The sequence below is a fragment of the Bos indicus genome, chromosome 2 (assembly GCF_029378745.1).
Source record: "Bos indicus isolate NIAB-ARS_2022 breed Sahiwal x Tharparkar chromosome 2, NIAB-ARS_B.indTharparkar_mat_pri_1.0, whole genome shotgun sequence".
Classification (NCBI taxonomy): domain Eukaryota; kingdom Metazoa; phylum Chordata; class Mammalia; order Artiodactyla; family Bovidae; genus Bos; species Bos indicus.
In genome coordinates, this window is record NC_091761.1 from 46,949,019 (window position 1) to 46,973,163 (window position 24,145).

The window sequence follows — 24,145 nt, forward strand, 5'->3', positions numbered from 1 at the left end:
AGAGAAGACAGGGGACCAGACATTTTAGCATGGATTTAGAAAGTTTCTCTTGATGGTCCTCCCATTGAGACAGGTTGACTGGGAGAGGGACACTGTCACCAGTTTCTCTGTCTTTAAGCTGCTTTTTTCTGTTTTTAATTTTTTGCCATGCTGCTCAGCATGTAGGCTCTCAGTTTCCTAACCAGAGATGGAACCCATGCCCCCTGCAGTGGAGAACAGAGTCTTGACCACTGGACCACCAGGGAAGTTCCTAAACTGCTACTTCTGAGGATCCATCACGTGATAAGGTATCACCCTCCTTGCCCAGGGAGGTTTCCTCACCTTCTCAGTTCACTAATTCTGCATTTGACATCCTTAGAAGGGTTCTTCCCCCCCAAGAAAAAATTAAGTCACCTTGGCATAGACTTGCATACTTTAAGCCAGAAGAGAGCACCTGTGGTGCATGATCAACTTAAATTGGCCTCCTTTACGACACTCGTTAATGTGTTTCATCTGAGGTCTCCACATCAGCCAAGAAACACATAAGCATGCATTCTACACTTATAATTTAAAAGCTTTATTTCCCCCCACAATTAGCAAATAGGTTTCATATTAGTTCAACTGGAAGTTTCCTTCCTATAGTGGGCTTTCTCGTTACTTCACCCTCAGTGGGGAAACTGCTTTCTCTCCAGGGAAGGATTAGATTTCACAGAGATGCTCTGAGCCAATCACAGAATCTAGAGGGTCTGTTCCAGCAGCCCCTGAAGGAGTCAATCAGGTCAGAGTCCTTTCCCCCAAAGGTCTGGTCTGGCGGGGACAACACAGGCTGCTGAACCTGCCTGTGGTAGATGCTGGCAGGACCCTCCTTGCAGAAGAGACAAAATGCAGCCCCCTTTTGATCAAGAAACCTAACAGCTACATAATCACTCAGTCTCTGCCAAGTCCCCTTTCTTGTGGTCTCCTGAAGGAGCATCTGAGCTAAGCAAACAGCTGGCTTCTGCTGTGAGGTCCAATGTGCATCCTTCAATCTTGAAGAGATTGGTCTTCAAAGTTCACCATTTTACAGTTGTTAGCTTGTGCTTCAGAGGACGGGTCTCTGCCTCTCCCAGGAAGGTGGCCTTATATCAACGGGAGCACGAAGGCCCAGGCCAGCACCGGTAGGTAGAGCGCAGGGGCACCGCTACCAGACGTCCTCTGAGCGTGCATCACAGCGAAGACCGCATTCGTGTGGTTGGTGGGTAACTCAACATTGCAGATCATCCCCTCACAGCAAGACCTACACTCCTGTTACAAAAGGAAGAGGAGAGGGGAAGAGCCAGTGAATAATGGGAAGAAGAGGGGAGGGTCAAAGAAAAACCTTCTCCAGCTCTGAGGACAGAATTTTTTTTATCTGAGTATATAAATTTTAAGTGCAAAATTTTTCAAAAGACTAATGACTTACTTACAAGAGAAAAAGGCTATCTTATTTTTTAAATGTTTACTGTTTGAGAGTAAAAATTATAAATTTGAAAATATACCTTTTAGCCTAACAAAGATTTCCAAAAAGTATGCGAGCTTGGGTCCAAGACGTAGTTCTCAAACACTGTTACTGAGACTATAATTGCTTCAGTCTTTCTGGGGAGTAATTTGGTAATCTTTATCAAGAACTTTATATAAATCAATCTAGTAATGTGCACCACAAAGATTATGTGGGTTTTTATTTAGAGAAATATTAAAAGCTGCCTAGTATTCTTAATAGGGAAGTAGATGAATTATAGCTACGAACATTTTAATATTATGCAGCCACTAAGAATATGTCTGAATATTTAAACAGGTAAGTTTTCTTTAAAAATTTTTATTTTATATTGGAGTATAGTTGAATAACAATGTTGTGTTGGTTTCAGGTAGCACAAAGTGATTCAATTATACATGTAATTCTTTTCCCATGTATAGGTTATTACAGAATATTGACCAGAGTTCCCTATTCTATACTGTAAATCCTTGTAGGCGATCTACTAATAAAACATAGTAGTGTGTATACGTCAGCCCCAAGCTTCCATTTTACCCTCCATCTTTCCACTTTGGTAACCATAAGTTTTCAAAGTCTGTTTTGTAAATAACTTCATTTATGTATTTTTTGAGGTTCTACATATGTGATATCATATATTTGTTTTTCTCTGTGAGTTATTTCATTTAGTATGATGATCTCTAGGCCCAGCCTTATTGCTGCAAATGGCATAATATCTTTTTTTTTAGTGTCGAAGTAACATTCCATTGTGTGTGTATGCCACATCTTTATACATTCCTCTGCTGATGGACAGCTAGGTTGCTTCCATGTCCTGGCTATTGTAAACAGTGCTGCAATGAACACTGGGGTGCACATATCCTTTCAAACCACGGTTTCCTCTGGATATGTGCCCAGGAGTGGGACTGCTAAATCATATGGAAGCTCTATTTTTAGCTTTTTTTAAGGAACCTCCATAATGTTCTCCATGTGGCTGGACCAATTTACATTCCCACAGTATAGGAGGGTTCCCTTTTCTCCACACCTTCTCAAGCCTTCATTGTTTGTAGACTTTTTGATGATGGCCATTCTGACTGGTATGAGGTGATAACTTATAGTTTTGATTTGCATTGCTCTGATAAGTAGTAATGAGCACCTCTTCACGTGCCTCTTGGCCATCTGTATGTCTTCTTCAGAGAAATGTCTATTTAGATCTTCTTCCCATTTTTTGATTGTGTGTTTTTTTATATATATATTGAGCTGCATTAGCTGTCTGTATATTTTACAGAGTAATCCCTTGTTGATTGCTTCATTTACAAATATTTTCTCCTATTCTGTGGTTATCTTTTCATTTTGTTTATGATTTCCTTTATTGTACAGAAGCTTTTGTTTTATTAGGTCCCATTTGGGTTTTTTTGTTTCCATTACTCTAAATATTGATCCAAAAAGATATTGCTGTGATTTGTGTTCAAGAGTGTTCTTCCTATGTTTTCCTCTAAAAGTTTTATAGTATCCAATCTTACATTTAGGTCTTTAATCCATTTTGAGTTTATTTTTGTGTGTGGTGTTAAATATTCTACTTTCATGATTTTACATGTGAGTGACCAGTTTTCCCAGCACCACTTTTTGAAGAAACTGTCTTTTCTCCATTGTATATTCTCACTTCCTTTGTTGTAGATTAATTGACCATGAGTACATGGGTTGATTTCTGGGCTCTCTTGTTATTTCTAGGTTTTTCATAGGTCTATATTTCTGGCTTTGTGCAAGTATCATACTGTTTTGATTACTGTAGTTTTGTAGCAGTGTAGTCTGAAGTTGGGGAGCCTGATTCCTTCAGCTTTTCTTTCTCAGAATAGCTTTGGCTACTCAGGGCCTTTTGTGTCTCTATACAAAATAATTTTTTTGTTCTAGTTTTGTGAAAAATGCCATTGGTAATTTGATAGGGATTGCACTGAGGCTGTATATTACCTTGGGTAGTAGAGTCACTTTGACAACACTGATTCTCCTTATTCAAGAACATGGTATATCTTTCCATCCGTTTGTGTCCTCTTCAATTTCTTTCATCAGTATCTTATAGTTTTAGAGTACAAGTCCTTTGCCTCCTGGGTAGGTTTATTTCTAGGTATTTTTATTCTTTTTGATCTGATGGTAAATGGGATTGTGTTTTTAATTTCTCTCTGACCTGGTGACCTTCCAGAGGGCTCATGCCAGTGAGTGCTCTCCAGAACTACCACTGCCAGTGTCTGCGTCCCTGCAGTGACCCACACACACACCCTGCCTAGGCTGGAGACCCTCCAAAACCAGTAGGTAGGTCTGGCTCAGGCCCTTAAGAGGTCCCTGCTTTTTTCCCTGGGTTCTAGTGCACACAAGGCCATCTGTGTGCCCTCCAGGAGTACAGTTTCTTTTTCCCCCAGTCCAGTGGAATTCTTAAGACAAACTAACTCCACTGCTGCTGCGTAGTTGCTTCAGTCGTGTCCAGCTCTGTGCTGCCCTATGGACTGTAGCCTGCCAGGTTCCTCTATCCACAGACTTCTCCAAGCAAGAGTACTGGAGTGGGTTGCCATGCCCTCCTCTAGTGGATCTTCCCAACCCAGGGATCGAACCTGGGTCTCCCGCTTTGCAGGCAGATTCTTTACCAATGAGCCATTAGGGAAGCCCTGGCCTTCAAAGGGGCCAGTGATTCTCTGGGGGCTCCTCCTCCATTGCCAAACTCCCCTTGCCAGGCAGGGGAGCCTGATGTGGGGCTCAGGACTTGCACTCTTGTGAGAGAACGTCTCTAATAATTTTTCAGTTTGGATTGCCCATGTGGCCAGTATGGGATTTGATTTTTAACCATGACTGCACCTCTTCTACCATCTCGTTGTGTCTCTGTCTTTGGGTTGTAGGATATCTTTTTTGGTAGGTTCCAGCATGTTTTGTCTATGCTTGTTCAGCTTTTACCTGTGCTTTTGGGATTTTCATAAGAAAAGGTGAGCTCACATCCTCTACTCCACCATTTTGTCTCCTACTGGGTAAATTTTCATACTGTAATTTTTCTAAGTGGAACTTTTCAAGAATTTAGGACAGGCTTGGCTGGGCAGTTCTGGCTTGGGGGTGGTCTCTTAAGTGAGACAGTAACTGAAGTGCAAACATCAGGAGGTTAGAAACTGCTCTGAGGACAGAACTGAGTTGGTTTTTGATCTATGAGTCATCCAGGCCCTTGGGCACCCTTCCCCACAACTGACCTCAAAGTAAAAACCATCTTGAGAGTCTTTTCACTTTAACTGAGATTTATCTACATCAACCCAAGCATAAGCAAGAGAAAGGCAAATGGAGTAAGACTGTTTAATGGAGTCAACAAATCTTCTGAAGGTTTGCAAGGGGAAACACTGGAACAAAAAGGAAAGCTAGGAACCTTGTGGATTAGTCATTGATTTTCCTTCTCAGTACTACTTGTTAGGGGATAATTATGACTCTATTGTCTATACTAATGCCTCATCCCTATCTTTACAGTGACACTGGCTTGCTAATCTGGTTGCTGACTGGTGAAAAACGCTAGCTCTCTCACAGCACAAGGTTGTCTCAAGAGAAGCATGCTCTTGTCATAATACCTGGTACAACACCTCCACCTGATAAACCCAGACATTCACAGAGGCTTTCAGGATAAAGTATCTATCTCAGTGGTTCTCAATCTTGGTTGCACATCAGAATCACCCTGAGGAAGCTTACCAAAAAAATCCTGATGCCCAGGACCTCACTCTGAAGTTCTGTTTCAGTCAGTCTGAGTCTGCCCATCGCTACCCCCTTGCTGCTGCTAAGTCACTTCAGTCGTGTCCGACTCTGTGCAACCCCATAGACGTTAGCCCACTAGGCTCCCCTGTCCCTGGGATTCTCCAGGCAAGAATACTGGAGTGGGTTGCCATTTCCTTCTCCAATGCATGAAAGTGAAAGTAAAGTCACTCAGTCGTGCCCTTAGCGACCCCATGGAATGCAGCCTACCAGGCTCCTCCATCCATGGGATTTTCCAGGCAAGAGTACTGGAGTGGGGTGCCATTGCCTTCTCTGGCCACCCCCCTACCAGAGCCTATAAAAACCTCCCCAGGAAATTCTCCTGTGTAGCCAGAGCTAAAAGCCACTAGTGGTCAGCACACGAACTTATCTACAAAACAGAGTCACAAGCATAGAAAACAGACTAGTGGTTGCCAAGGGGGTAAGAGAAGGAAGGAGTGGGAATTTGAGATAGATGCAAACTATTATATATATGATGGATAAATAAGAAGGTCCTTCTGTGTAGCACAGGGAACTCTATTCAGTATTCTGTGATAAACCATAATGGAAAAGAATATGACAAAGTATAACTGAATCACTTTGTTCTACAGCAGAAATTAATACAACGTTGTAAATCAACTATACTAAAATAACACTTTTTATAAAAGCCACTGGTGTCAGGACCACTTTATGTATGTATAGGCTAAACTGAATTCTAAGATCTCATGAGATTAATATACTGTTAAGTAATTTTTTTCTCAAACATTTCAGGATTCCAGGCATATAAAAGAGTCAAATGCTCATTTAAAATGGTAGAATGAGAAAACTGAAGCAACCAATTGATCTAAACTGTTACCTGTAGTTCATCATAATAAGCTGGGATTAATCTTTCAGACTCTCACTTCATCTAAGCAGAAGCAGTAAGACAAGGTTTCCTTTATAAAAGGTGTCACCATTTTCCTCTTTGCACCCTCTCTGTGTAGCATTCTTGGTGATTTCTGGCCGTAAACAAAATACATAAGTTGGGCTCTGTAGCACTGGGCATCCTTTCATGCAGGGATGGTTTACTCCTGGAATTCCAGAGCTTACTTCAGGCAACGCACCCAAAGTCCAAGGTCAAGACCCTAGCGTCTCTGGAGTCTGAGAATTGTCATTTATTTTTAGTAATGATACTGTTTGATGGACAGAAAGTCTTCACCTTCTTTCATCTCCATTGTATCAGTGTAAAGGAGTCTCTCAAAGTATACACCTTTGACATACTATTTATCCATCCTGCCTCTATATACAACCATCCATCAAGAAACTTTTGGACAATAACTTTACACATACACTCCTTACCGTGTGTTCAGAATCTTGGCTGTGGTGGCAGCCAACAAAATGACATTCGCTCCTGGAGGCACACTTTTTGGTGATGGATATACTTCTTCCATGACTGGTAAAGTGATGTACTGTCAAACAGTATTGTGTATCTAGGCAGGGGGAAAAAATCAATTTCACATTTTACATCACACACACACAAAAACTTTGAACAATCACTTCAGAAATGACTAAAATTCGGGATGATCCTTAAGTTTCTAGGCGGTTTTTCTGAATAGCTACTAGCTTCTGAAGTATGTGTATTTTTAAAATGAATACAAATGGGCAGTTATCCTTTGGTGCAAGGTACAGCTGAGAAAAAAACTGAACAAGACTCATCAAAACTCCAGGTCTGCTCATAAGAAAATGGCAGTATCTTTCTCTCTCCCTCTGAAGCACATGTTCTGTAACTCTAAAATACAATGAAAACTACAAATGTAAAAAGGAAGTGGGCCATAGCTCTTCCTGTTTCATTGTTTCTTTATATACTAATAGGCCATGTGGCAAACTGGAGTGAAAGCAGGAGCTTCGACTTACACGCCAAGGCGCTTTCCTTACTCATCTAGTTCTTTAGGCTTTAATCCTCCCAACGTGTGTGATTTTTCCCCAAAGTATTTCTGTATTTTCTCTTCCTCTTTAGGTCTCTCTTACCTTCTCTGTCCTCCTCTGCTTGGCTAGTTCATTTTCATACAAAGTTACTTTTAACCATTCACATTTTATTACTTAAGAGGTCTCTCAGGAAACTGATTTCACTCACTATTCTGGGACATTCTACTTTAGTTCTGTGCCTCGTATTCTAGATATCTCAGGCCAATGAAATGCTTCTTAGTTTACCGAGAAGGGACTAAAGCAGCAGTTGCCAAAAAGTAGGGGCAGGGAGGAGGAAAACTCGACTAAAGTTGAGAAGACAGGACTTAGAGAGCTGCCTCTGTCACAAGTGAACAAGTCATGTGACAGCCTTTGAGCTTACTTTCTTTTTAGCAAAAGGGTAAGTGCACTGGCATTTGGATAGACTTGTTGTAAGCTTTCATGTTAGCAACAGCAAATGCACATTAAGTGTGTACCACCAACCAGGCACTCTTCTAATATGCATTCACTCATTCAGTCCTCACAATAGGCCTTAAGATAAGTCATAGTATCTTATCCTCATTTCCCGGATAAAACACTGAGGCTCACAGTCACATGGGTAGAAAGTGATGGAAGATGAGATTCTTGTGGAGGTGGTTTTCCAGGGTTTGTGCTCTCCACCAGCACATAACTGTGCCTCTCTGTACACTCAGCATCGAGCTGAGTGTCAGCAGAGCACCTCTACAAGAGCAGCTGACTGGGACTCAGAAGGAGAGAGAACCACTCCATGTTCTGAAAGGCATTCCAATTTGTACTCCAGACAAAGAATCAAAAACTGGTAGGTGCATGTGTTCAGAGTCTGTCACACAGCCTAAAGCAGCCCTATAAAGTCAGAGTAAGAACCGGGTAAACAAAATAAGACGTGTCATTCTTGTCATGTTTTGTTACCTAGAGACTCTCTTTTAACGCCACTGCTGATGGCAGCAGCAGAGCTATAAAGGAAACCTGAGATGACCAAGAACAACAGCCACAGGCCTGTTTGTCCCAAGAAATGGCTGACTCTCACTCCCGTTGATAATGACAAGCTGAAAGGTAAGCAGTTACAGCCTCAGAACTCCAGATGATTATTGTTTTGCGGGCTTGGCTGGTGTACACTCATACACGCTGGAATGGAGGGTCATCTCGTGTCCCTCTCTCTATGAGTCAGGTTTTCAGGGTGGATAGGGAAGACCCCTATCTCCCCTCCCTGACATTTTCTTGGAGGCAGAAAACTGCAGCATCCCTCTTTTGCTCCCATGTTTCAACAAAGTTCTAAAACCCAGAAATGCCCATGCAAGTTCCCTTAAAAGTGGCTTTGATTAATGTATTACAAATTGGAACATGTACAGAATTAGTAGAAACAGCGTTTTGTTGTTGTTCAATCACTCAGTCATGTCCGACTCTTTGCAACCCCATGGACTGCAGCACACCAGGCTTTCAGGTCCTTCGCCATCTCCCAGAGTTGTTTCAAACTTATGTTCATTGAGTCAGTGATGCTGTCTAACCATCTCATCCTTGGTTGCTCCCTTCTCTTGAACAGCGTTTGGTACAATTCAAAAGAATGGGCGACAGTCATAAAGAGGCTGGACATCAATGCCCCAAGCTACTGCTGTTCCAAACCCTTCCCCCTCCCAGTTCTCGGGGAAATTTAAAGCAAATGGTTAAAGAATTTTACCAGCCCTCTCACACAAGCTAATAAGGAGAGGCATCTGCCTACCTGGCAAACATTGAAATAAACATCTGTGAAAATGTAGAAACAAATCCCCAAAAGAATACATGCACAGACACACATGTACTCAAAAGCACAATTCAGTCACACACTCTTGAGAGCTGAAGAGAACATTAAGAAAAATAAATCTTCATAATTATTCTTGAAAAGAAGTAATGAACAATACTGTCCATGCAAATGTCATAGTCATCTGTCTAATTTAGAGCATAAGATTCTCAGGCCCATAGAGGTCCCCAGTGTTACTATCCATTGGCTCCACCCATTGGCATCATCAAGGGCTTCCCAGGTAGCTCAGTGGTAAAGAACCCACCTGCCAATGCAGGAGATGAAAGAGACGTGGGTTCAGTCCTGGGGTGGGGAAGATCCCCCGTAGGCTGGCACAGCAACCCACTCCAGTATTCTTGCCTGGAGAATCCCATGGACAGAGCAGCCTGGTGGGCTGCAGTCCATGGAGTCACAAAGAGCCGGACACGACTGAGCACAGCACACTCACAACCACTGGCATTATCTGGAAGAGGCAGGGCTATTCCACTCCCATAAAGTGATACAGAAACTTCCAAAAGATTCACAGTAATAGTAGATCAAAGCTGGTAATTGCTAAGTCTGGAAGAGTTTGTTTTTGTTGGCCTTTCACATCTGAAAACCTACAAAAACAGTGTATCCTAAAATACAAACAGCCTGATTTCCTTATAGTTCTAAGTAGAGGTTTTCAATTCTATCAGCACATCCTGTCTGCTTTGCATCCAAGTTTGTTTGTCTGTATTAAGTCATTCAACTTCTCGCCCCCTATATTCGTCTAAGACCATCTTCTGCTGCCTGAAAAGATAATGAAAGAGCCCACTTGGTGCCCGCTTCTTCTCTTGTCCCCAACCATTCATTCTGCACACAGAAGCCAGAGCAATATTTTACAATATACCTAGCATCTTGTACTCTATAGCTTCAACACCCAACACATTTCCAATGAAATCTAAACTTCTTACCAAAACGAAGATCCTGCATGTCCTGGTCCTTATCTCCATCAAATCCTTTCTCCCCCTTCCACTAAGCCTCACCAGCCAGCCTTCCTGTTCACTGTAGAAGCCAAATCTTACCCTTGCGTTTGCTCTTCCCTCTTACTGACATGTTTTTCCTATAGATCTCCACAGAGCTGATGTGTTCTGGTCATTCGAATCTTAGTGCAAATGTAGATTCCTCAGGGATTTCCTGACTACATAGTCAAAGGCATCCACTCATTCTGTCAATATTTACCAAGTGCCTAATATGGTCCAGGTACTGGATTACACACTGGGATCTACCAGACAACTAAACAAACTAAAGAGATGCTCAAACGTTTGTCAAGTAAACAAAGGAGTCACTTAAGCATCGGTGTATCTCAAGAGGACAGAAACCTTCTTTTGATTTACAGTAAGTAGGACTTTTCTAGAGGTGTCATCAAGCATTTCTGACATTCTTAGAATGCCTTAGTCAACATTGTGGTCTATTTGTTCTCACTGGTAAATATTAATTAAGAAATTCTTCCTCAAAGCACACACAAGTATAAATTGAGGCTATGTCATCAGTTTCCATGTACTCCCAGATTAGTCTGATGTCTGGATAGTCTTGTCAAAAGTTCTCTGATTTCTATACAACATCACCAGCCTTCTGGCTTGCTAATCTCATCACATAAGATGCCTTTGCTCAGAGCCAGTTGAGAGAGATCTAAATGAGGTCTGGTCACAAAGAGAGTTCCAAACTCAGCACACTTACTTTGTGGGCACCATTTATCTTCTGCCCATCGATTGCAGTTATAATTATCCCCTGCATTTTCACAGGTAAAACACTTGAAGCTGTTTGGAAATGGTGTAGCTTTAAAAAAAAAATGCAAAGGGAAACAATATAGTTAAATTTTTTAAACATCAGATATGGAATAAAATTAGCAACTTTTACCAGAGCAAATAAAATTTACAAATGATTATCCTTACAATTTCTGTTTCTGTCAAGCTGGGCTTAACTGCCAGACTTTGGGGCATTTTCTTTATCCCCTTTTCTTTGAATATTTCATCTATGAATATGCACTACACAGTTCTGCAGATGATTCCACGAGCCACTTTGAAATACCCATGGTATTGTTCTTTTATAATTTGGGAATAAGTGAAGGTTGAGTGCATGGGCAAAGATGGTGGTAGTATTGGGACCAATACTTTGATATATTATTGGTCCTGAAAAGAACTGGAGTCATTAACCTGAGCTTGAATTCTGCCCTTTTGACTAAGAAGTAATTTATTATTATTACCTAAAGATCCCCATGACTTGCAGAGGTATAATAAAGGTTAAACAAGAGATTGCATGAAAGATCTCTCTTAGGATCCCTGGCATATGAAACCACATTGATTTCCATCCCTATGTAGTTGCTTTACAGCTAGGCTTAACTTCAAACAAGTAATTTCATTTGATATGTCAATTATCCCTACATTAGACATCAACCGGGAATGTAACATTTAATATCAGGATGATAGTAATTCTCAGGCCTTTGTGCTCAGGCAAGAGTGTTATAGAAACAAGAATTATGAGCTGCTGGCAGTCTGGAATGACAACTACTAGTATGTTCTTTTTGTCTTTATGCTTTCTTTTTTCTGCCTTGTATCTTGTTATTTTGATGGGCAAGAAATCAAAAGGATAAATTTGACATTTCTCTATAGACGAGAGTGTAAAGCCCTGTGTGAAACATTTAATTCTCCTACTTTTGAAGACTGAAATAAAGATCAAGGTAACCCAAACCATCCTAGTAACCTGACCCCAAGTTGGGATGATAATTAGAAAGCAGTGGGTATTTCACATACAGGGGAGGGTATTATTGATGCATAAACCAAGAGCAAACTATCAAAAGCTAAAACTCAGAGGACACAAAATTAGTTACCACAAATACATTTCAGTTTGGCCTATGCATAAAAGTGAATTAGGTAGGTAAATAAATAATGAAATCCATTTTCACCTACTAATTCAGTGCAGTTTTAAAAATGCTAAAACTCATTGCTGGTAGTTGAATAGTTAATGTAAAAATTGGCAGTACCTTTTTGATTTAGTAATTCCTAAAATCTGTTCTAAGGTCATTAGCCAATGGAAAATGCATTTTAAAAGATTTTCAGTGAAGCATAAACATTTAGTTTGGTTATGATTGTGTGTGTGTGTCACTGCCAGCTGTATGAGTGAAAACATTTTTTAATGTAAGACATTAAGATACTTTCAAAATCATGGAAACGTATTCAAAATACAATGTAAAGGAATAAAAGCTATTGCAAAATTAAATCTGTTTGATCTCAGTATGTCACATATTTAAAAACATATGCAGAGAAAAAGAAACAGAAGGATATGCAGTTGAAAATCCTCACATAATCTTATGTCAGCCCTCCATATGTCCCTCTGCAGACCACGTAGTACTATTTACTATTGAAAAAAATCCACATATAAGTAAGTGAACCCAGGCAGTTCAAATCCATTGTGGTCAAAATGTATGCCAAATGTATACCAAAATGTAAAGAAGACCTCGCTCTGAATCTTGGGATTATGAATAAATTTTCTTATTCTACATATTTGCCAGTCTTTTGGAATTTTCTGTAATAATCAAGTATTAATTTTATATCTTTAATAATTTGCTCATCATATCTTTAATAATTTGCTCATCATAAAGTTATATCAGGCTTAAAAGGTTAAAAATTTGTCAATAATTCAGATTTTATGATAATGATGTCTATGCTAAGCTATCAAGTATACAATCACTACCAATTTAGAAATTTGTAGTAAATGGTAGTTCAAGGTGTGTGGGGTGTATGTGTGTATGGCTATGTAGAATATATATGTATACACACCTACTTATGACTGAATGTCCTAAATAACAAAATTCAAAGTGCAGAATGGTAACTATACAGGAGTATGAACACTCCTCATGGACGAGTATAAAGACAGTTGTTCCCAAACCTGACTGTGTAACTAAAAAGAAGAGAGGAAAAAGAGAAAGAATTTCACATCCCACCCTCCTGACTACTGAATCTCTGGAGAAGAAACCAAGGAATATGTAATTTTAAAGGCTTTTGTTGTAATTCTGATACTCTTCCAGGTTTGTGAATCACTGGCATTAACATTTCTAAAACTATAAGATATATCAGAGAAGTTTTACTTGTCTGAAGACAGAGAAAGGAGGGGAGATTTTATACATAATTTATGCAGAATCTTCCTACAGTCAAAATCCTTCTCCAAGGATCAGCAAAGAACACTGAATTTCCCCTGCTGAGCCATTCTTAGGGACAGTGTTCAGAAAATGATTTTAAACATGAACCCTTTTAAGACTTCAGCAGGAAGCCAAACCATCTTAAAGAAATGGAGAAAATTTCTGTCACCATGTGTCACCCTTACCCATGGAAGTAATGAAGACTTTCTGATTTATGCTTGATATAAACCAAATGTTCCAGAATCAGCAAGGTTACTATAGGGAAACAGATTTTAGTTATTCCGATCCCATGTCACGGACAACGGTGACAACCACTACTTACGATCAAGAGGAGGCCTCACGTTATAGAAGTTGATGTTCTTGGCAAACACCCGGTTTTCAGAGAAGATAAAAGTCTGGACCACAGCTACAGTGAGGGCGTGACAGAGGAGCAGCATTCTGACCCCAGGTGTGGGGAAGTCGAACACTCATATACCTGTGGTGAAAAGAGAGGAGTTGAGTTTATCTGCGTTTTATACATCACTGTGCTGTGCTTAGTCGCTCAGTCGTGTCCTACTCTTTGCGACCCCATGGACTGTAGCCCGCCAGGCTCCTCTGCCCATGGGGATTCTCCAGGCAAGAAGAATACAGAGTGGGTTGCCATGCCCTCCTCCAGGGGATCTTCCCAACCCAGGGATCAAACCCCGGTATCCCACATTGCAGGCAATTCTTTACCAGCTGAGCCACCAGGGAAGCCCACGAGGAGTGTTTGGCTTCTGTTTGGAAAAGCTTGATTATTTAAACGTATCCAACCATCTACTTGTTCTATAGAGCCACACCTGTGACTTAAGTGCACTCTTCCCCATCAGGTGAAAGCTAAGCCGTTGCTACCTTCTACCGGGCAGGCTCTGCAGGACACCTGCTGGCTTAGGTCCCAAGAGATGGAGCAGCAGTCCTGGCCTGCCTGCACCCCATTCCATCACTGCTCGGCCAGAGCTGGCTGGGTGACTTTGTGCTGAGTCACCTGATCTTTTGACAATCGCACTTTGGTTCAATGGGTTGCTCCACTGAAGTTGCTGAACCACCTCTCTGAAATTCCAGTCCCTGAGTCAATACTTAAAACTTGATGAATTTTGCAATTTTTTCAAAACTTGGAAGACACAATAAAAGTTGGAACAGGAGGAAGGACGGTGAGTAAAAGGGCAACCAGTTTGAGAAACAAAGCCTCTACTGGGCCCCAGAGCACACAGACACTGAGAAGAGAAATGAAAGTAACTGTGGAAGGCCGTCCCCACCTGTATCCTGTCTCACCAGGAGCAAGGGGCGTGGCCAGGAGGTTCACAAGGGAACAGAGTAACAGTTGTTTGAAAACCACACACATAATGTTAGTTCTGGCCCACAGATACTGCTTATTGCTTTCAGCCACTTAAAGTTGGCAGGGCCAAAACCCAGAGAAAGTGGTTTGCACACAGCACTCAGTAAGGTGTTTCATCTTAAGCCCATTGACTGTACCCTCTTGAAGCAGACCTGCTAGTAAGGAAACCTTCAGGAGAGATGCTCAGAGCCTGTAACATCACCAGGTTCGTTTCACAAGCGGGAGGCGTGGGCAGCAGAAAAAGGAAGTCATCTGGAGTCCAAAGACTTTGGTTCAGGTGCTGGCTCTGCCATTTATTAGCAGCCTGACCCTGGGCAAGCTCTTTAGACTCTATTAACCTCAATTTCCTCATCTGTAAAGGGGTTTAATAACACCCAGCCTGCCTACACCCTGGGTCATTGTGACCATCCAATAGAGGCTTGAGTAAGATCACGTAGAACTGCGTGCATAAGAGCACTTGTAAGACAAGTTCTGTGAAAATGGTGGAATCTTAGGGTTCAAAGAAAATGGCTGAACCCGTATTCTTGCTAATTCAATAGGTCTCAGTGGGTTTAGGGAATCTTCTAAAGGAAAAAAAAAAAAAAGATCTCCACATAGCTAAGCATAATCCCTGACATGGATATTTTCCCTGCAGCTAAGATTAAGAATGCATAATTTCTAGGGATTTTATGCCATCTCTGAGTATACTGGTTTTGCCTAAGGGGATAATAATGCCTACCTATAAGCTGAATATTAGACAAAATGTACCCACGACAATATACCATCCCTACAGCTGGCTTCTGCCTCTGAGAGAACTAAGTCTCTAAGGAAGGACTCAGGGTGAAAAAACTTGGCAAGTTTCACAAAACAATAATGCTAAACGCTGTATACACTGCATCTCAGCTCAGTCCAAAATCAGACCTAGTGATATACAAATATGTATCTCATTCTGCCCTTGTTCATTTTCCAAAGGTCAATCACAATTGACCTTTCACAGTTACTGGGTTTCCAAATCCTATTGTTAGGTGCTTTCTTTAAAAAAAAAAAAAATGAACATTTAACCAACTCTATAATTCCTTATAAACAAGTGGCTATATTGACACAATTCCACTTCTCCTATTTCTTTCTCTGAGTTGGACTATTCCATGTCTATTATAAATCTGTAGCCAAGTAATGGATACCCTCTTTGTTACATTAGTGGAGACCCTCTAAGTAGGGGAGACTAACCCCTCTTTCACAAACATGACTGTGTTCTAAGAGCAATTCAGAAGTGCTCTTGTAAATAAGATGGTGGTGGTGGTTTCGTCACTCAGTCGTCTGACTCTTTGTGACCCTATGGACTGTGGCCCCTCAGGATCCTCTGTCCATGGGATTTTCCAGGCAAGAATGCTGGAGTGGGTTGCCATTTCCTTCTCCAGGGGATCTTCCTGACCCAGGGATCAAACCATGTCTCCTGCACTGGCAGGCAGATCCTTTACCACTAAGCCACCTGGAAACCCCCTGTAATATAGAGAGAATGCATAAGATCACAGCGTTCATATTATCTATATCCAAGTCCCTTTTGCATCACTAAGTGACAACTATGGGACTTGAGACAAGTTGCTTAAGTTTCCCAAGCCTCAGCATCCCCATCTCCAGAACAGGCATAATGACAGTCCCTACTTCACAGTATGGAGGTGAGGTCTAAGTGACATCATGCAGAGAGAAATCAGCCAGTGCTGGGCACATGGTCAAAACTGTATTCATTGAGCACTTTCTATTCAGTGGTAAACAGCATTAGCTCAAGTACTTGCCTTCAAACCTACCATCTGAATAGCACCTAACAAAAGTTCCTCAACCTCTCTGTACCATAATTTTTGCATCTATAAAGTGGGAATAATAATAATATCTACCTCATAGGGGTATACAGATTTGTTCATACATATCTATCTATCTCAATACTTATGTGCTCAGCATTTTGCTAATTCTGAAGCATTTACTATTATGAACACATCACCAAGTACTTCGGAATCGCAAGTCAGAACCCCTAATTTTCCTCACGTCATCTCAGACACAAGCCCATCCATTCAATACACCATTACTGACACCTAGTACATAACAGACATTTTCATCGCTGGATCCCCAACAAAGTCTTTGCTCTCAGGCAGTTTGCATTTTAGAGGGAGAAGACAGGCAGTACATATGGAAAAGCCCATAATTTCTGACCATTGTAAATTCTGTGGAAGGAACATGGTAAGGTGTTATGTCGGTGGACAGAAGGAAATGTTTAACATATATGGTGAGCCCAATACGTCTGAGTAGGTGACATTTATACAGGTGAATTAAATGTTGATAAGGACATGTTCAAGCAAAGAATCAAGGGAAAAGAAACCAAGTCCTTAGATCAGAAGAAGTGTGCCTCACTGGGGGAACTCAGAAAGCAGCTAGTGTGACCAGAGCATGAGAGAGGGGGGAACAGACAAAGCCAGAGTCGGTGAGGCCAGACTACACAGGCACTTCCAGGCCATGGCAAGGATCTCAGATCCAGCCGAGTCGAGAAACTGTTCTGTTTTAGATTATCTAGTTTTGAAAACTACTCTCAAGAAAGCTTTGTCTCTGGAAAGTAGTAATTGGTCCAAAATGCCTAGTCCTATTTCTAGCTCTGGGAAGAAAGGAATACAAATAACAGTGAACACAGAGGAAGGAAGAATTCAGATATACCTCAAAGGTTCTTCTGGATAACATCATGCATGATATGATGGCTCATGGAAGACTTAAAAACAACGGAAGGAACAACAAACCCAAGAATTAGACATGTGTTGTGGTTTCCCCTTTCCTGGAAAAAGCACTGTAGAGAATATAGTCTCATTACTATTGCCCCCACAAGTGGGGGTTCAGGGGCAATACGTGCAAAGACCCTAGCACGCAGCCTGGAACACAGCATGCCCTCAAAATGTGTCTGTGCAGTTTCTTCTAGCACAAAAGTTGATAATGGTGAAAAATAGGCCACAAGAATGTTGCTTCCATATAGACTAGATGTATTTTCCTTTCTGGTTTTAGTTAAAACAGCATAGTCTTATTCTATCAAGATCCTCTCAAACTGCAAAGGTTTTACCTGTCAGATGAGGGAAGCACCAAATAACAATATCTCATATTTTCCAGAGCATGTTTTATAATCTACTACATACTGCTTTTCCCATGGCACCTATATTTATCTCTCTTTTTCAGTGTATAGGTTTGTGTTAACATGACTGTTTTATTTTTCACAACCCAAAGACATTAGGATAATGAAAAAGCAAATGACTAAATTATAGTATCTGAAAGTAGTTTCACATTTGGAATCATTTCATGGAGACTCTGAACTAAAATTTATCTGCTGAGGCTTTGCTGAGTAGGCTCTTGTTGCAATCTTTCTTGCAGAACAAGGTTATAGCAGAATTTGTATTCTGCTCCAAAAAGGGGAAAAAAAATCTTGAACACAAGCTAAACTAAACCATTCTGTTACTTTCTCTAGGACTATCACACAGCAGAGTTCTCCATGTAGGGGAGGGGGACCTGCAAGGAACTTAAGGTTATTTGCAATATCATGTCCATACATATTTTCCCCCTGGGTTAAGACCCACACATAATGGTTAACAACAGCTGCTCTCTGACTTAGAATACAGCCATCATAATTCAGCTTCCTGTAACTTGGATGTTTTCTTACTTTGACACTAACATAGCCTCACATAGATATTAGGTACCTGGTCCACACTTCTCAAACCCACGGGTGGCTCAAAACATCCCCACCCCACCAACCCCCAACAAAGCTCATCACCATTATCCATCTTTCTCAGATAGAAGACCTTGTCAGAAACCCCTAACCTCTGATGCTGGTCTTTATTTTAGGAGTCCTCTCTTTGGAAAGTATATTCATTCTTGTTCCAGAATGCAGTGTGCTTCCTTGCCAAGAGAAGGGATTTCTGCAAGGCACATCTGTAGGGTTACAGCAGGGACAGGCAACTCTCAGGCACTCAGGGAATGGCAGGTAGCCAGATGTGTAAATTTAGGAAACTCCATATGAGACTGGCCCACTACTGCCAGGAGTAATGGATGTACATGGCTCATGGTCCAGCAGCATGACTATTTCCCAGGTCCCAGCCATGGTCATCATCCCATCCTATACGTGGCATTTTTAAGCTTTCCTGGGGTACATGCAGGCCTCAGGAATGGCACATCCTTGACCTCAAGCTCTTCTGAGATAGGAAAAGGACCTCCATCACTTTTATATCCCCTAGGTCCACACTCAGCACATGGTAGATATTCAATAGATACATTTTGGAACAGAACGAACATCATTAGTTATGACCTATAAGGAGCACCTTTCTTAGCAAGTAAGACAGATTGTGGGCAATAAGGAGCTGGCAGGGCATCCAATGATGATAAAACCATGATGGGATCAAAAGGGGATTTGAAACCCGAGATCAGGCAGAGGTGGTAAACACCAGCACAGCTTATACAATTGCTAAAAATGAGTCAGCAAGCACCAGGCCAACCGCCACTGCCAATAAAACAAATGCAATATAGATAATTTAAGGGGAGCAGCTCTCCTAAGTCCAACATGCCTATCAACACCTGCATTCACACCTTACCGCAAGCATCACTTATCTGCGCTAAGACACTTTAATGGCAAACCTAATGGGCCTGCCTTCCCTTGTAAAAAGAATAGAAAGCAAAGAGAAAATGCAACCTGAGTGCTGGAATTTTACTCACAGTGGAAAAGATGAAAACACTCCTCAGAAAAGGAGAAATTTGCCAGGAAACTTTACAGTCTATCACAAGGGTAGTACTACTTGTTTCCAGCTATTTGAGTTTGACCAATGGTGATATTCTGGTTCCCAAGAAATTTGGCAAGATGAATCACGGGCTATAGGTTGAGACTGCTTCAGCTGTCTTCCTTGAGGGGACCTGACCTGGGCAATGAGAGCCTGGCCCTGCAGCTCAGAGTTGACCCTCTCTGACAGATTCTCTGTTTCCAGCACCTGGATAATTCCCCTCCCCCGCAACCCAAGTTTAAAATTAATTGTAAAGATATTTAATTTAGCATTTCTATGTGCCTGAAGCAAAATACAAGAGAGAATTTTAGTTTATGCTTAGTCCATCATCTTTATCTGAAAATACAAAAATCTCCATAGAGTACTATGGATTTTACTCTTGCAAAAAACATTCAATAGGGAAAAATGGAATCATGATTTGACCTCTCTTTACAGCTTGTCCAGATCTTGAAAGCAGCATGTTTATAAGTCATACATTCATACTAGGTACTGCGCTAAGCACTTATATACAACAGTGAGTTAGAGACATGGTCCCTGTGCTGTCACACATTATTGGGGTCCAAAAGTTAACGTGAGCCACTGGTGAATTATGACTGTCAAAATTAATACAGTCATCTTTGAGGGGGAAATGATGGGCTTTAGATTCAGGAAGACCTAAAGACCCTGACTCTGGGAAAGACTGAAGGCAAAAGAAGGGGGCAGCAGAGGATGAGATGGTTAGTTAGCATCACTGACTCAATAGACATGAATCTGAGCAAACTCCAGGAGATAGTGATGGACAGGGGAGCCTGGCATGGGGTCACAGAGTCAGACACAACGTAGCGACTGAACAACAACAAACAGGATAAAATTCTAGGTCTACCTTTCATACTCAGGTAACCACAGAGTTAAGAAGTACTGTCCCTTATCTTTGACAAAGGAGGCAAGAATATACAATGGATTAAAGACAATCTCTTTAACAAGTGGTGCTGGGAAATCTGGTCAACCACTTGTAAAAGAATGAAACTGGACCACTTTCTAACACCATACACAAAAATAAACTCAAAATGGATTAAAGATCTAAACGTAAGACCAGAAACTATAAAACTCCTAGAGGAGAACATAGGCAAAACACTCTCCGACATACATCACAGCAGGATCCTCTATGACCCACCTCCCAGAATATTGGAAATAAAAGCAAAAATAAACAAATGGGACCTAATTAACCTTAAAAGCTTCTGCACATCAAAGGAAACTATTAGCAAGGTGAAAAGACAGCCTTCAGAATGGGAGAAAATAATAGCAAATGAAGCAACTGACAAACAACTAATCTCAAAAATATACAAGCAACTCCTACAGCTCAACTCCAGAAAAATAAATGACCCAATCAAAAAATGGGCCAAAGAACTAAATAGACATTTCTCCAAAGAAGACATACAGATGGCTAACAAACACATGAAAAGATGCTCAACATCACTCATCATCAGAGAAATGCAAATCAAAACCACTATGAGGTACCATTTCACACCAGTCAGAATGGCTGCGATCCAAAAGTCTACAAATAATAAATGCTGGAGAGGGTGTGGAGAAAAGGGAACCCTCTTACACTGTTGGTGGGAATGCAAACTAGTACAGCCACTATGGAGAACAGTGTGGAGATTCCTTAAAAAACTGGAAATAGAACTGCCTTATGATCCAGCAACCCCACTGCTGGGCATACACACTGAGGAAACCAGAAGGGAAAGAGACATGTGTACCCCAATGTTCATCGCAGCACTGTTTATAATAGCCAAGACATGGAAGCAACCTAGATGTCCATCAGCAGATGAATGGATAAGAAAGCTGTGGTACATATACACAATGGAGTATTACTCAGCCATTAAAAAGAATACATTTGAATCAGTTCTAATGAGGTGGATGAAACTGGAGCCTATTATACAGAGTGAAGTAAGCCAGAAGGAAAAACATAAATACAGTATACTAACGCATATATATGGAATTTAGAAAGATGGTAACAATAACCCGGTGTACGAGACAGCAAAAGAGACACTGATGTATAGAACAGTCTTATGGACTCTGTGGGAGAGGGAGAGGGTGGGAAGATTTGGGAGAATGGCAATGAAACATGTAAAATATCATGTAGGAAACGAGTTGCCAGTCCAGGTTCGATGCACGATGCTGGATGCTTGGGGCTGGTTCACTGGGATGGCCCAGAGGGATGGTGTGGGGAGGGAGGAGGGAGGAGGGTTCGGGATGGGGAACACATGTATACCTGTGGCGGATTCATTTTGATATTTCGCAAAACTAATACAATTATGTAAAGTTTAAAAATAAAATAAAATTAGAAAAAAAAAAAAAAAAAAGAGAGAGAAGTACTGTCCCCATTGCCAGTAAGACAAGTGAGGCTTAGAGTCAGGTGGGCAAATTTTCTAAATTGTGTGGACTGAGTGCAATAACATAGGTAATTCCTATTTTACTGAGATGATGTTCAAGACTTGTTCTCCCTCTCCTTTCCTGCCCTGAGGCTTCTTCAGACAATATTAGCAGAATAGAGATCAGATCAAGGGATATAACTGTCTAACTCCATTCCATACCAGCTGGACCAAATCTGGTACACAGTGTGGAGTTCTGGGCACTCATTTCTCAAGAAGATTCTGAAGTTCTCTCTATTGCAACCAAGTGGAAAGCTGGGATGAATGACTGCCAAGGTTCCTTCACTTCTAATATTCTATGATTTTAGGGGAAGAATATTAATGAAGACTTTTAGTTATGCCCTAAAAAGTCATAATGAAATACAATATTACCATAATATTTCAGATTCCCGCTGTTCTCTTTTAAAGAAAATCTTTCAAAAAATCTCAAACACAGGATCAAAAACTCACCGAACTGAGTATCTCATTTCTAAACATAAAGGTGTGCATTTTACAGTGTTAAGATGGGAGTTGTTCCTACTACATGCATTGTGGTACAAGATACTGTCTAAAACTGTGCTAATATTAAAATCATTTCATTATGCAAACCAAATTTAAATCTAATTGTGAATTAATACAGGGCCCATAAGTATGTAATTTGGGTGAAGAAATAGTCTAATCAATTGTAAAGAAATCTTTTTAAATGGGATTCAAATTTTAAGAAATAGCTAAAAGATACTTCCAACGTAATAGCTTTTCAGCTGCATTTTTGTCCAAGATATAATTTTACATCTTTTTGAGAAGGCTTTCATGACACTGGAGAAATAAGACAGTAAGAACTCCAAATGAACAATATTTAAAAGCTTAGATGTTTAAGACTTGGAAAATGGATTCCTTTTACAAAGGATCAAGATTGGTTTATTGTGTTTCATTGAACTATTTGGACAGATGATAGAGACCTAATAAAATATGTTAATTGATTATATCTAATAGTATCCTTCACATGGGTGGAATAATTTTTACACAGTTTGCTTCCATAAGTGATTTTTAAGAGGCCTATGCCAAGTCAATTAAAGCATTAAGGTTCTCAAAATACGGTGTAAAAACCATACTGGATGAAAGGAAAAATAAAGATCCTAACCCCTTGTACAAATGGTGTTCCTCTGTTGTACGTCACGCTCTGCTCTGTACTGCCCAGGAACCAAGGGAAACATGTGGAATACACATTCTCATGATTTGTAAACAGAAAACTCCCTAGTCCTTAATTCTCAAATTAATGGGCCCTATGCATTTTTCTACAGAAAGCACCAAAGAACATGCAGATAATGCCTGAAATTTGTTTTGAAGAGCTCAAGACACATCCCTCATTTGGCCATTTCTTTAAAGAAAAAAAGCCAAAGGCATAATACTGAGGCAATTTTATAAAGATATTTCCGCTGTCAGGCAGGCAAATGAGGGATGTTATTTTCTTTTCTGTGTAAGAGAGGTGTCTTTAAATTTGAGAGGAAGACAGAATAACTGGACAGAACCTCTTCAAGAGAGCTGCAGGCACAGAGGTGCTGGTGCTGTTAATGCACCATGCGACCCGCAGACCTGCATGGATGTAAACCGAGTGGCAGCAGAGGCTAGGCACGGAGGACACTGTGTTTTATGTTCCCCATCCGTGCTTGCTGTACTGAACTCATGTCTTTTAATAGCCAATCAAAGTTCTCATAATAGAAATCTAGGCTGTAATGTCCAATAGCTGGCTGCTGCTGCTGCTAAGTCACTTGAGTCGTGTCTGACTCTGTGCGACCCCATAGACGGCAGCCCACCAGGCTCCCCCGTCCCTGGGATTCTCCATGCAAGAACACTGGCTAAGGACCCAATATTCTACAATTGTTGAGTAGAGGAGAACAATCCAAAATATGCCTTCTCTAACACATGGCATACAGAACTCAACTGAGAAAACTTAGCTTTCAAGGTCACTAGACATGCAAGTGACGGCGAGCACTTTTGACTGCATTTAACCTCAGCAGACATAGGAAAATGACCATAGAAATAAAGTATGTATACTGATGTGTGTCTCATTTGAATCTCTCTGTATATATTCTAACATGATGGAATATCTGTACCAAAACAGAAATCTGAGATGATAATTTGATCTGGATATGTGTGTATATGTGTACATATGTATATACGTATGTATATATGTGTATACATATATATGTTTATATGTGTGTACATATATGCAGATGTACATACATATCTTATGAATGAAATAACTGCTTAAGTGCTATGACAAAGTGACCGTGAGCATGTGTTCTTGCTAAGTCGCTTCAGTCACGTTCAACTTTTTGTGATCCTGTGGGTCATAGCCTTCCAGGCTCCTCTGTCCATGGGATTCTCCAGGCAAGAATACCGGAGTAGGTTACCAAGCCCTCCTCCAGGGGATCTTCCCCACCCAGGGATCTAACCTGCATCTCTTAAATCTCCTGCATTGGCAGGCAGGTTCTTTACTACCAGCGCCACCTGGGAAGCCCCTA

At 40.9% G+C, this 24,145-nt stretch overlaps 1 protein-coding gene across 4 annotated transcripts in view; it reads right to left on the minus strand.

The window, feature by feature from the left end:
- Window positions 1–540: 540 nt before the first annotated feature.
- Window positions 541–24,145, minus strand: part of LYPD6B (LY6/PLAUR domain containing 6B) — a 243,561-nt gene continuing 219,956 nt past the window's right edge. For all 4 annotated transcript variants that reach the window (XM_070768176.1, XM_070768187.1, XM_070768188.1 and 1 more), the window contains 4 exons: window positions 13,427–13,579; window positions 10,647–10,745; window positions 6,548–6,678; window positions 541–1,263 (listed from right to left, as the gene is read on the minus strand). In XM_070768176.1, coding sequence (XP_070624277.1) covers window positions 1,099–1,263; window positions 6,548–6,678; window positions 10,647–10,745; window positions 13,427–13,541 — 510 coding nt within the window. In that variant the 5' untranslated portion in view covers window positions 13,542–13,579 and the 3' untranslated portion in view covers window positions 541–1,098. The remainder of the gene's footprint in view (window positions 1,264–6,547; window positions 6,679–10,646; window positions 10,746–13,426; window positions 13,580–24,145) is intronic.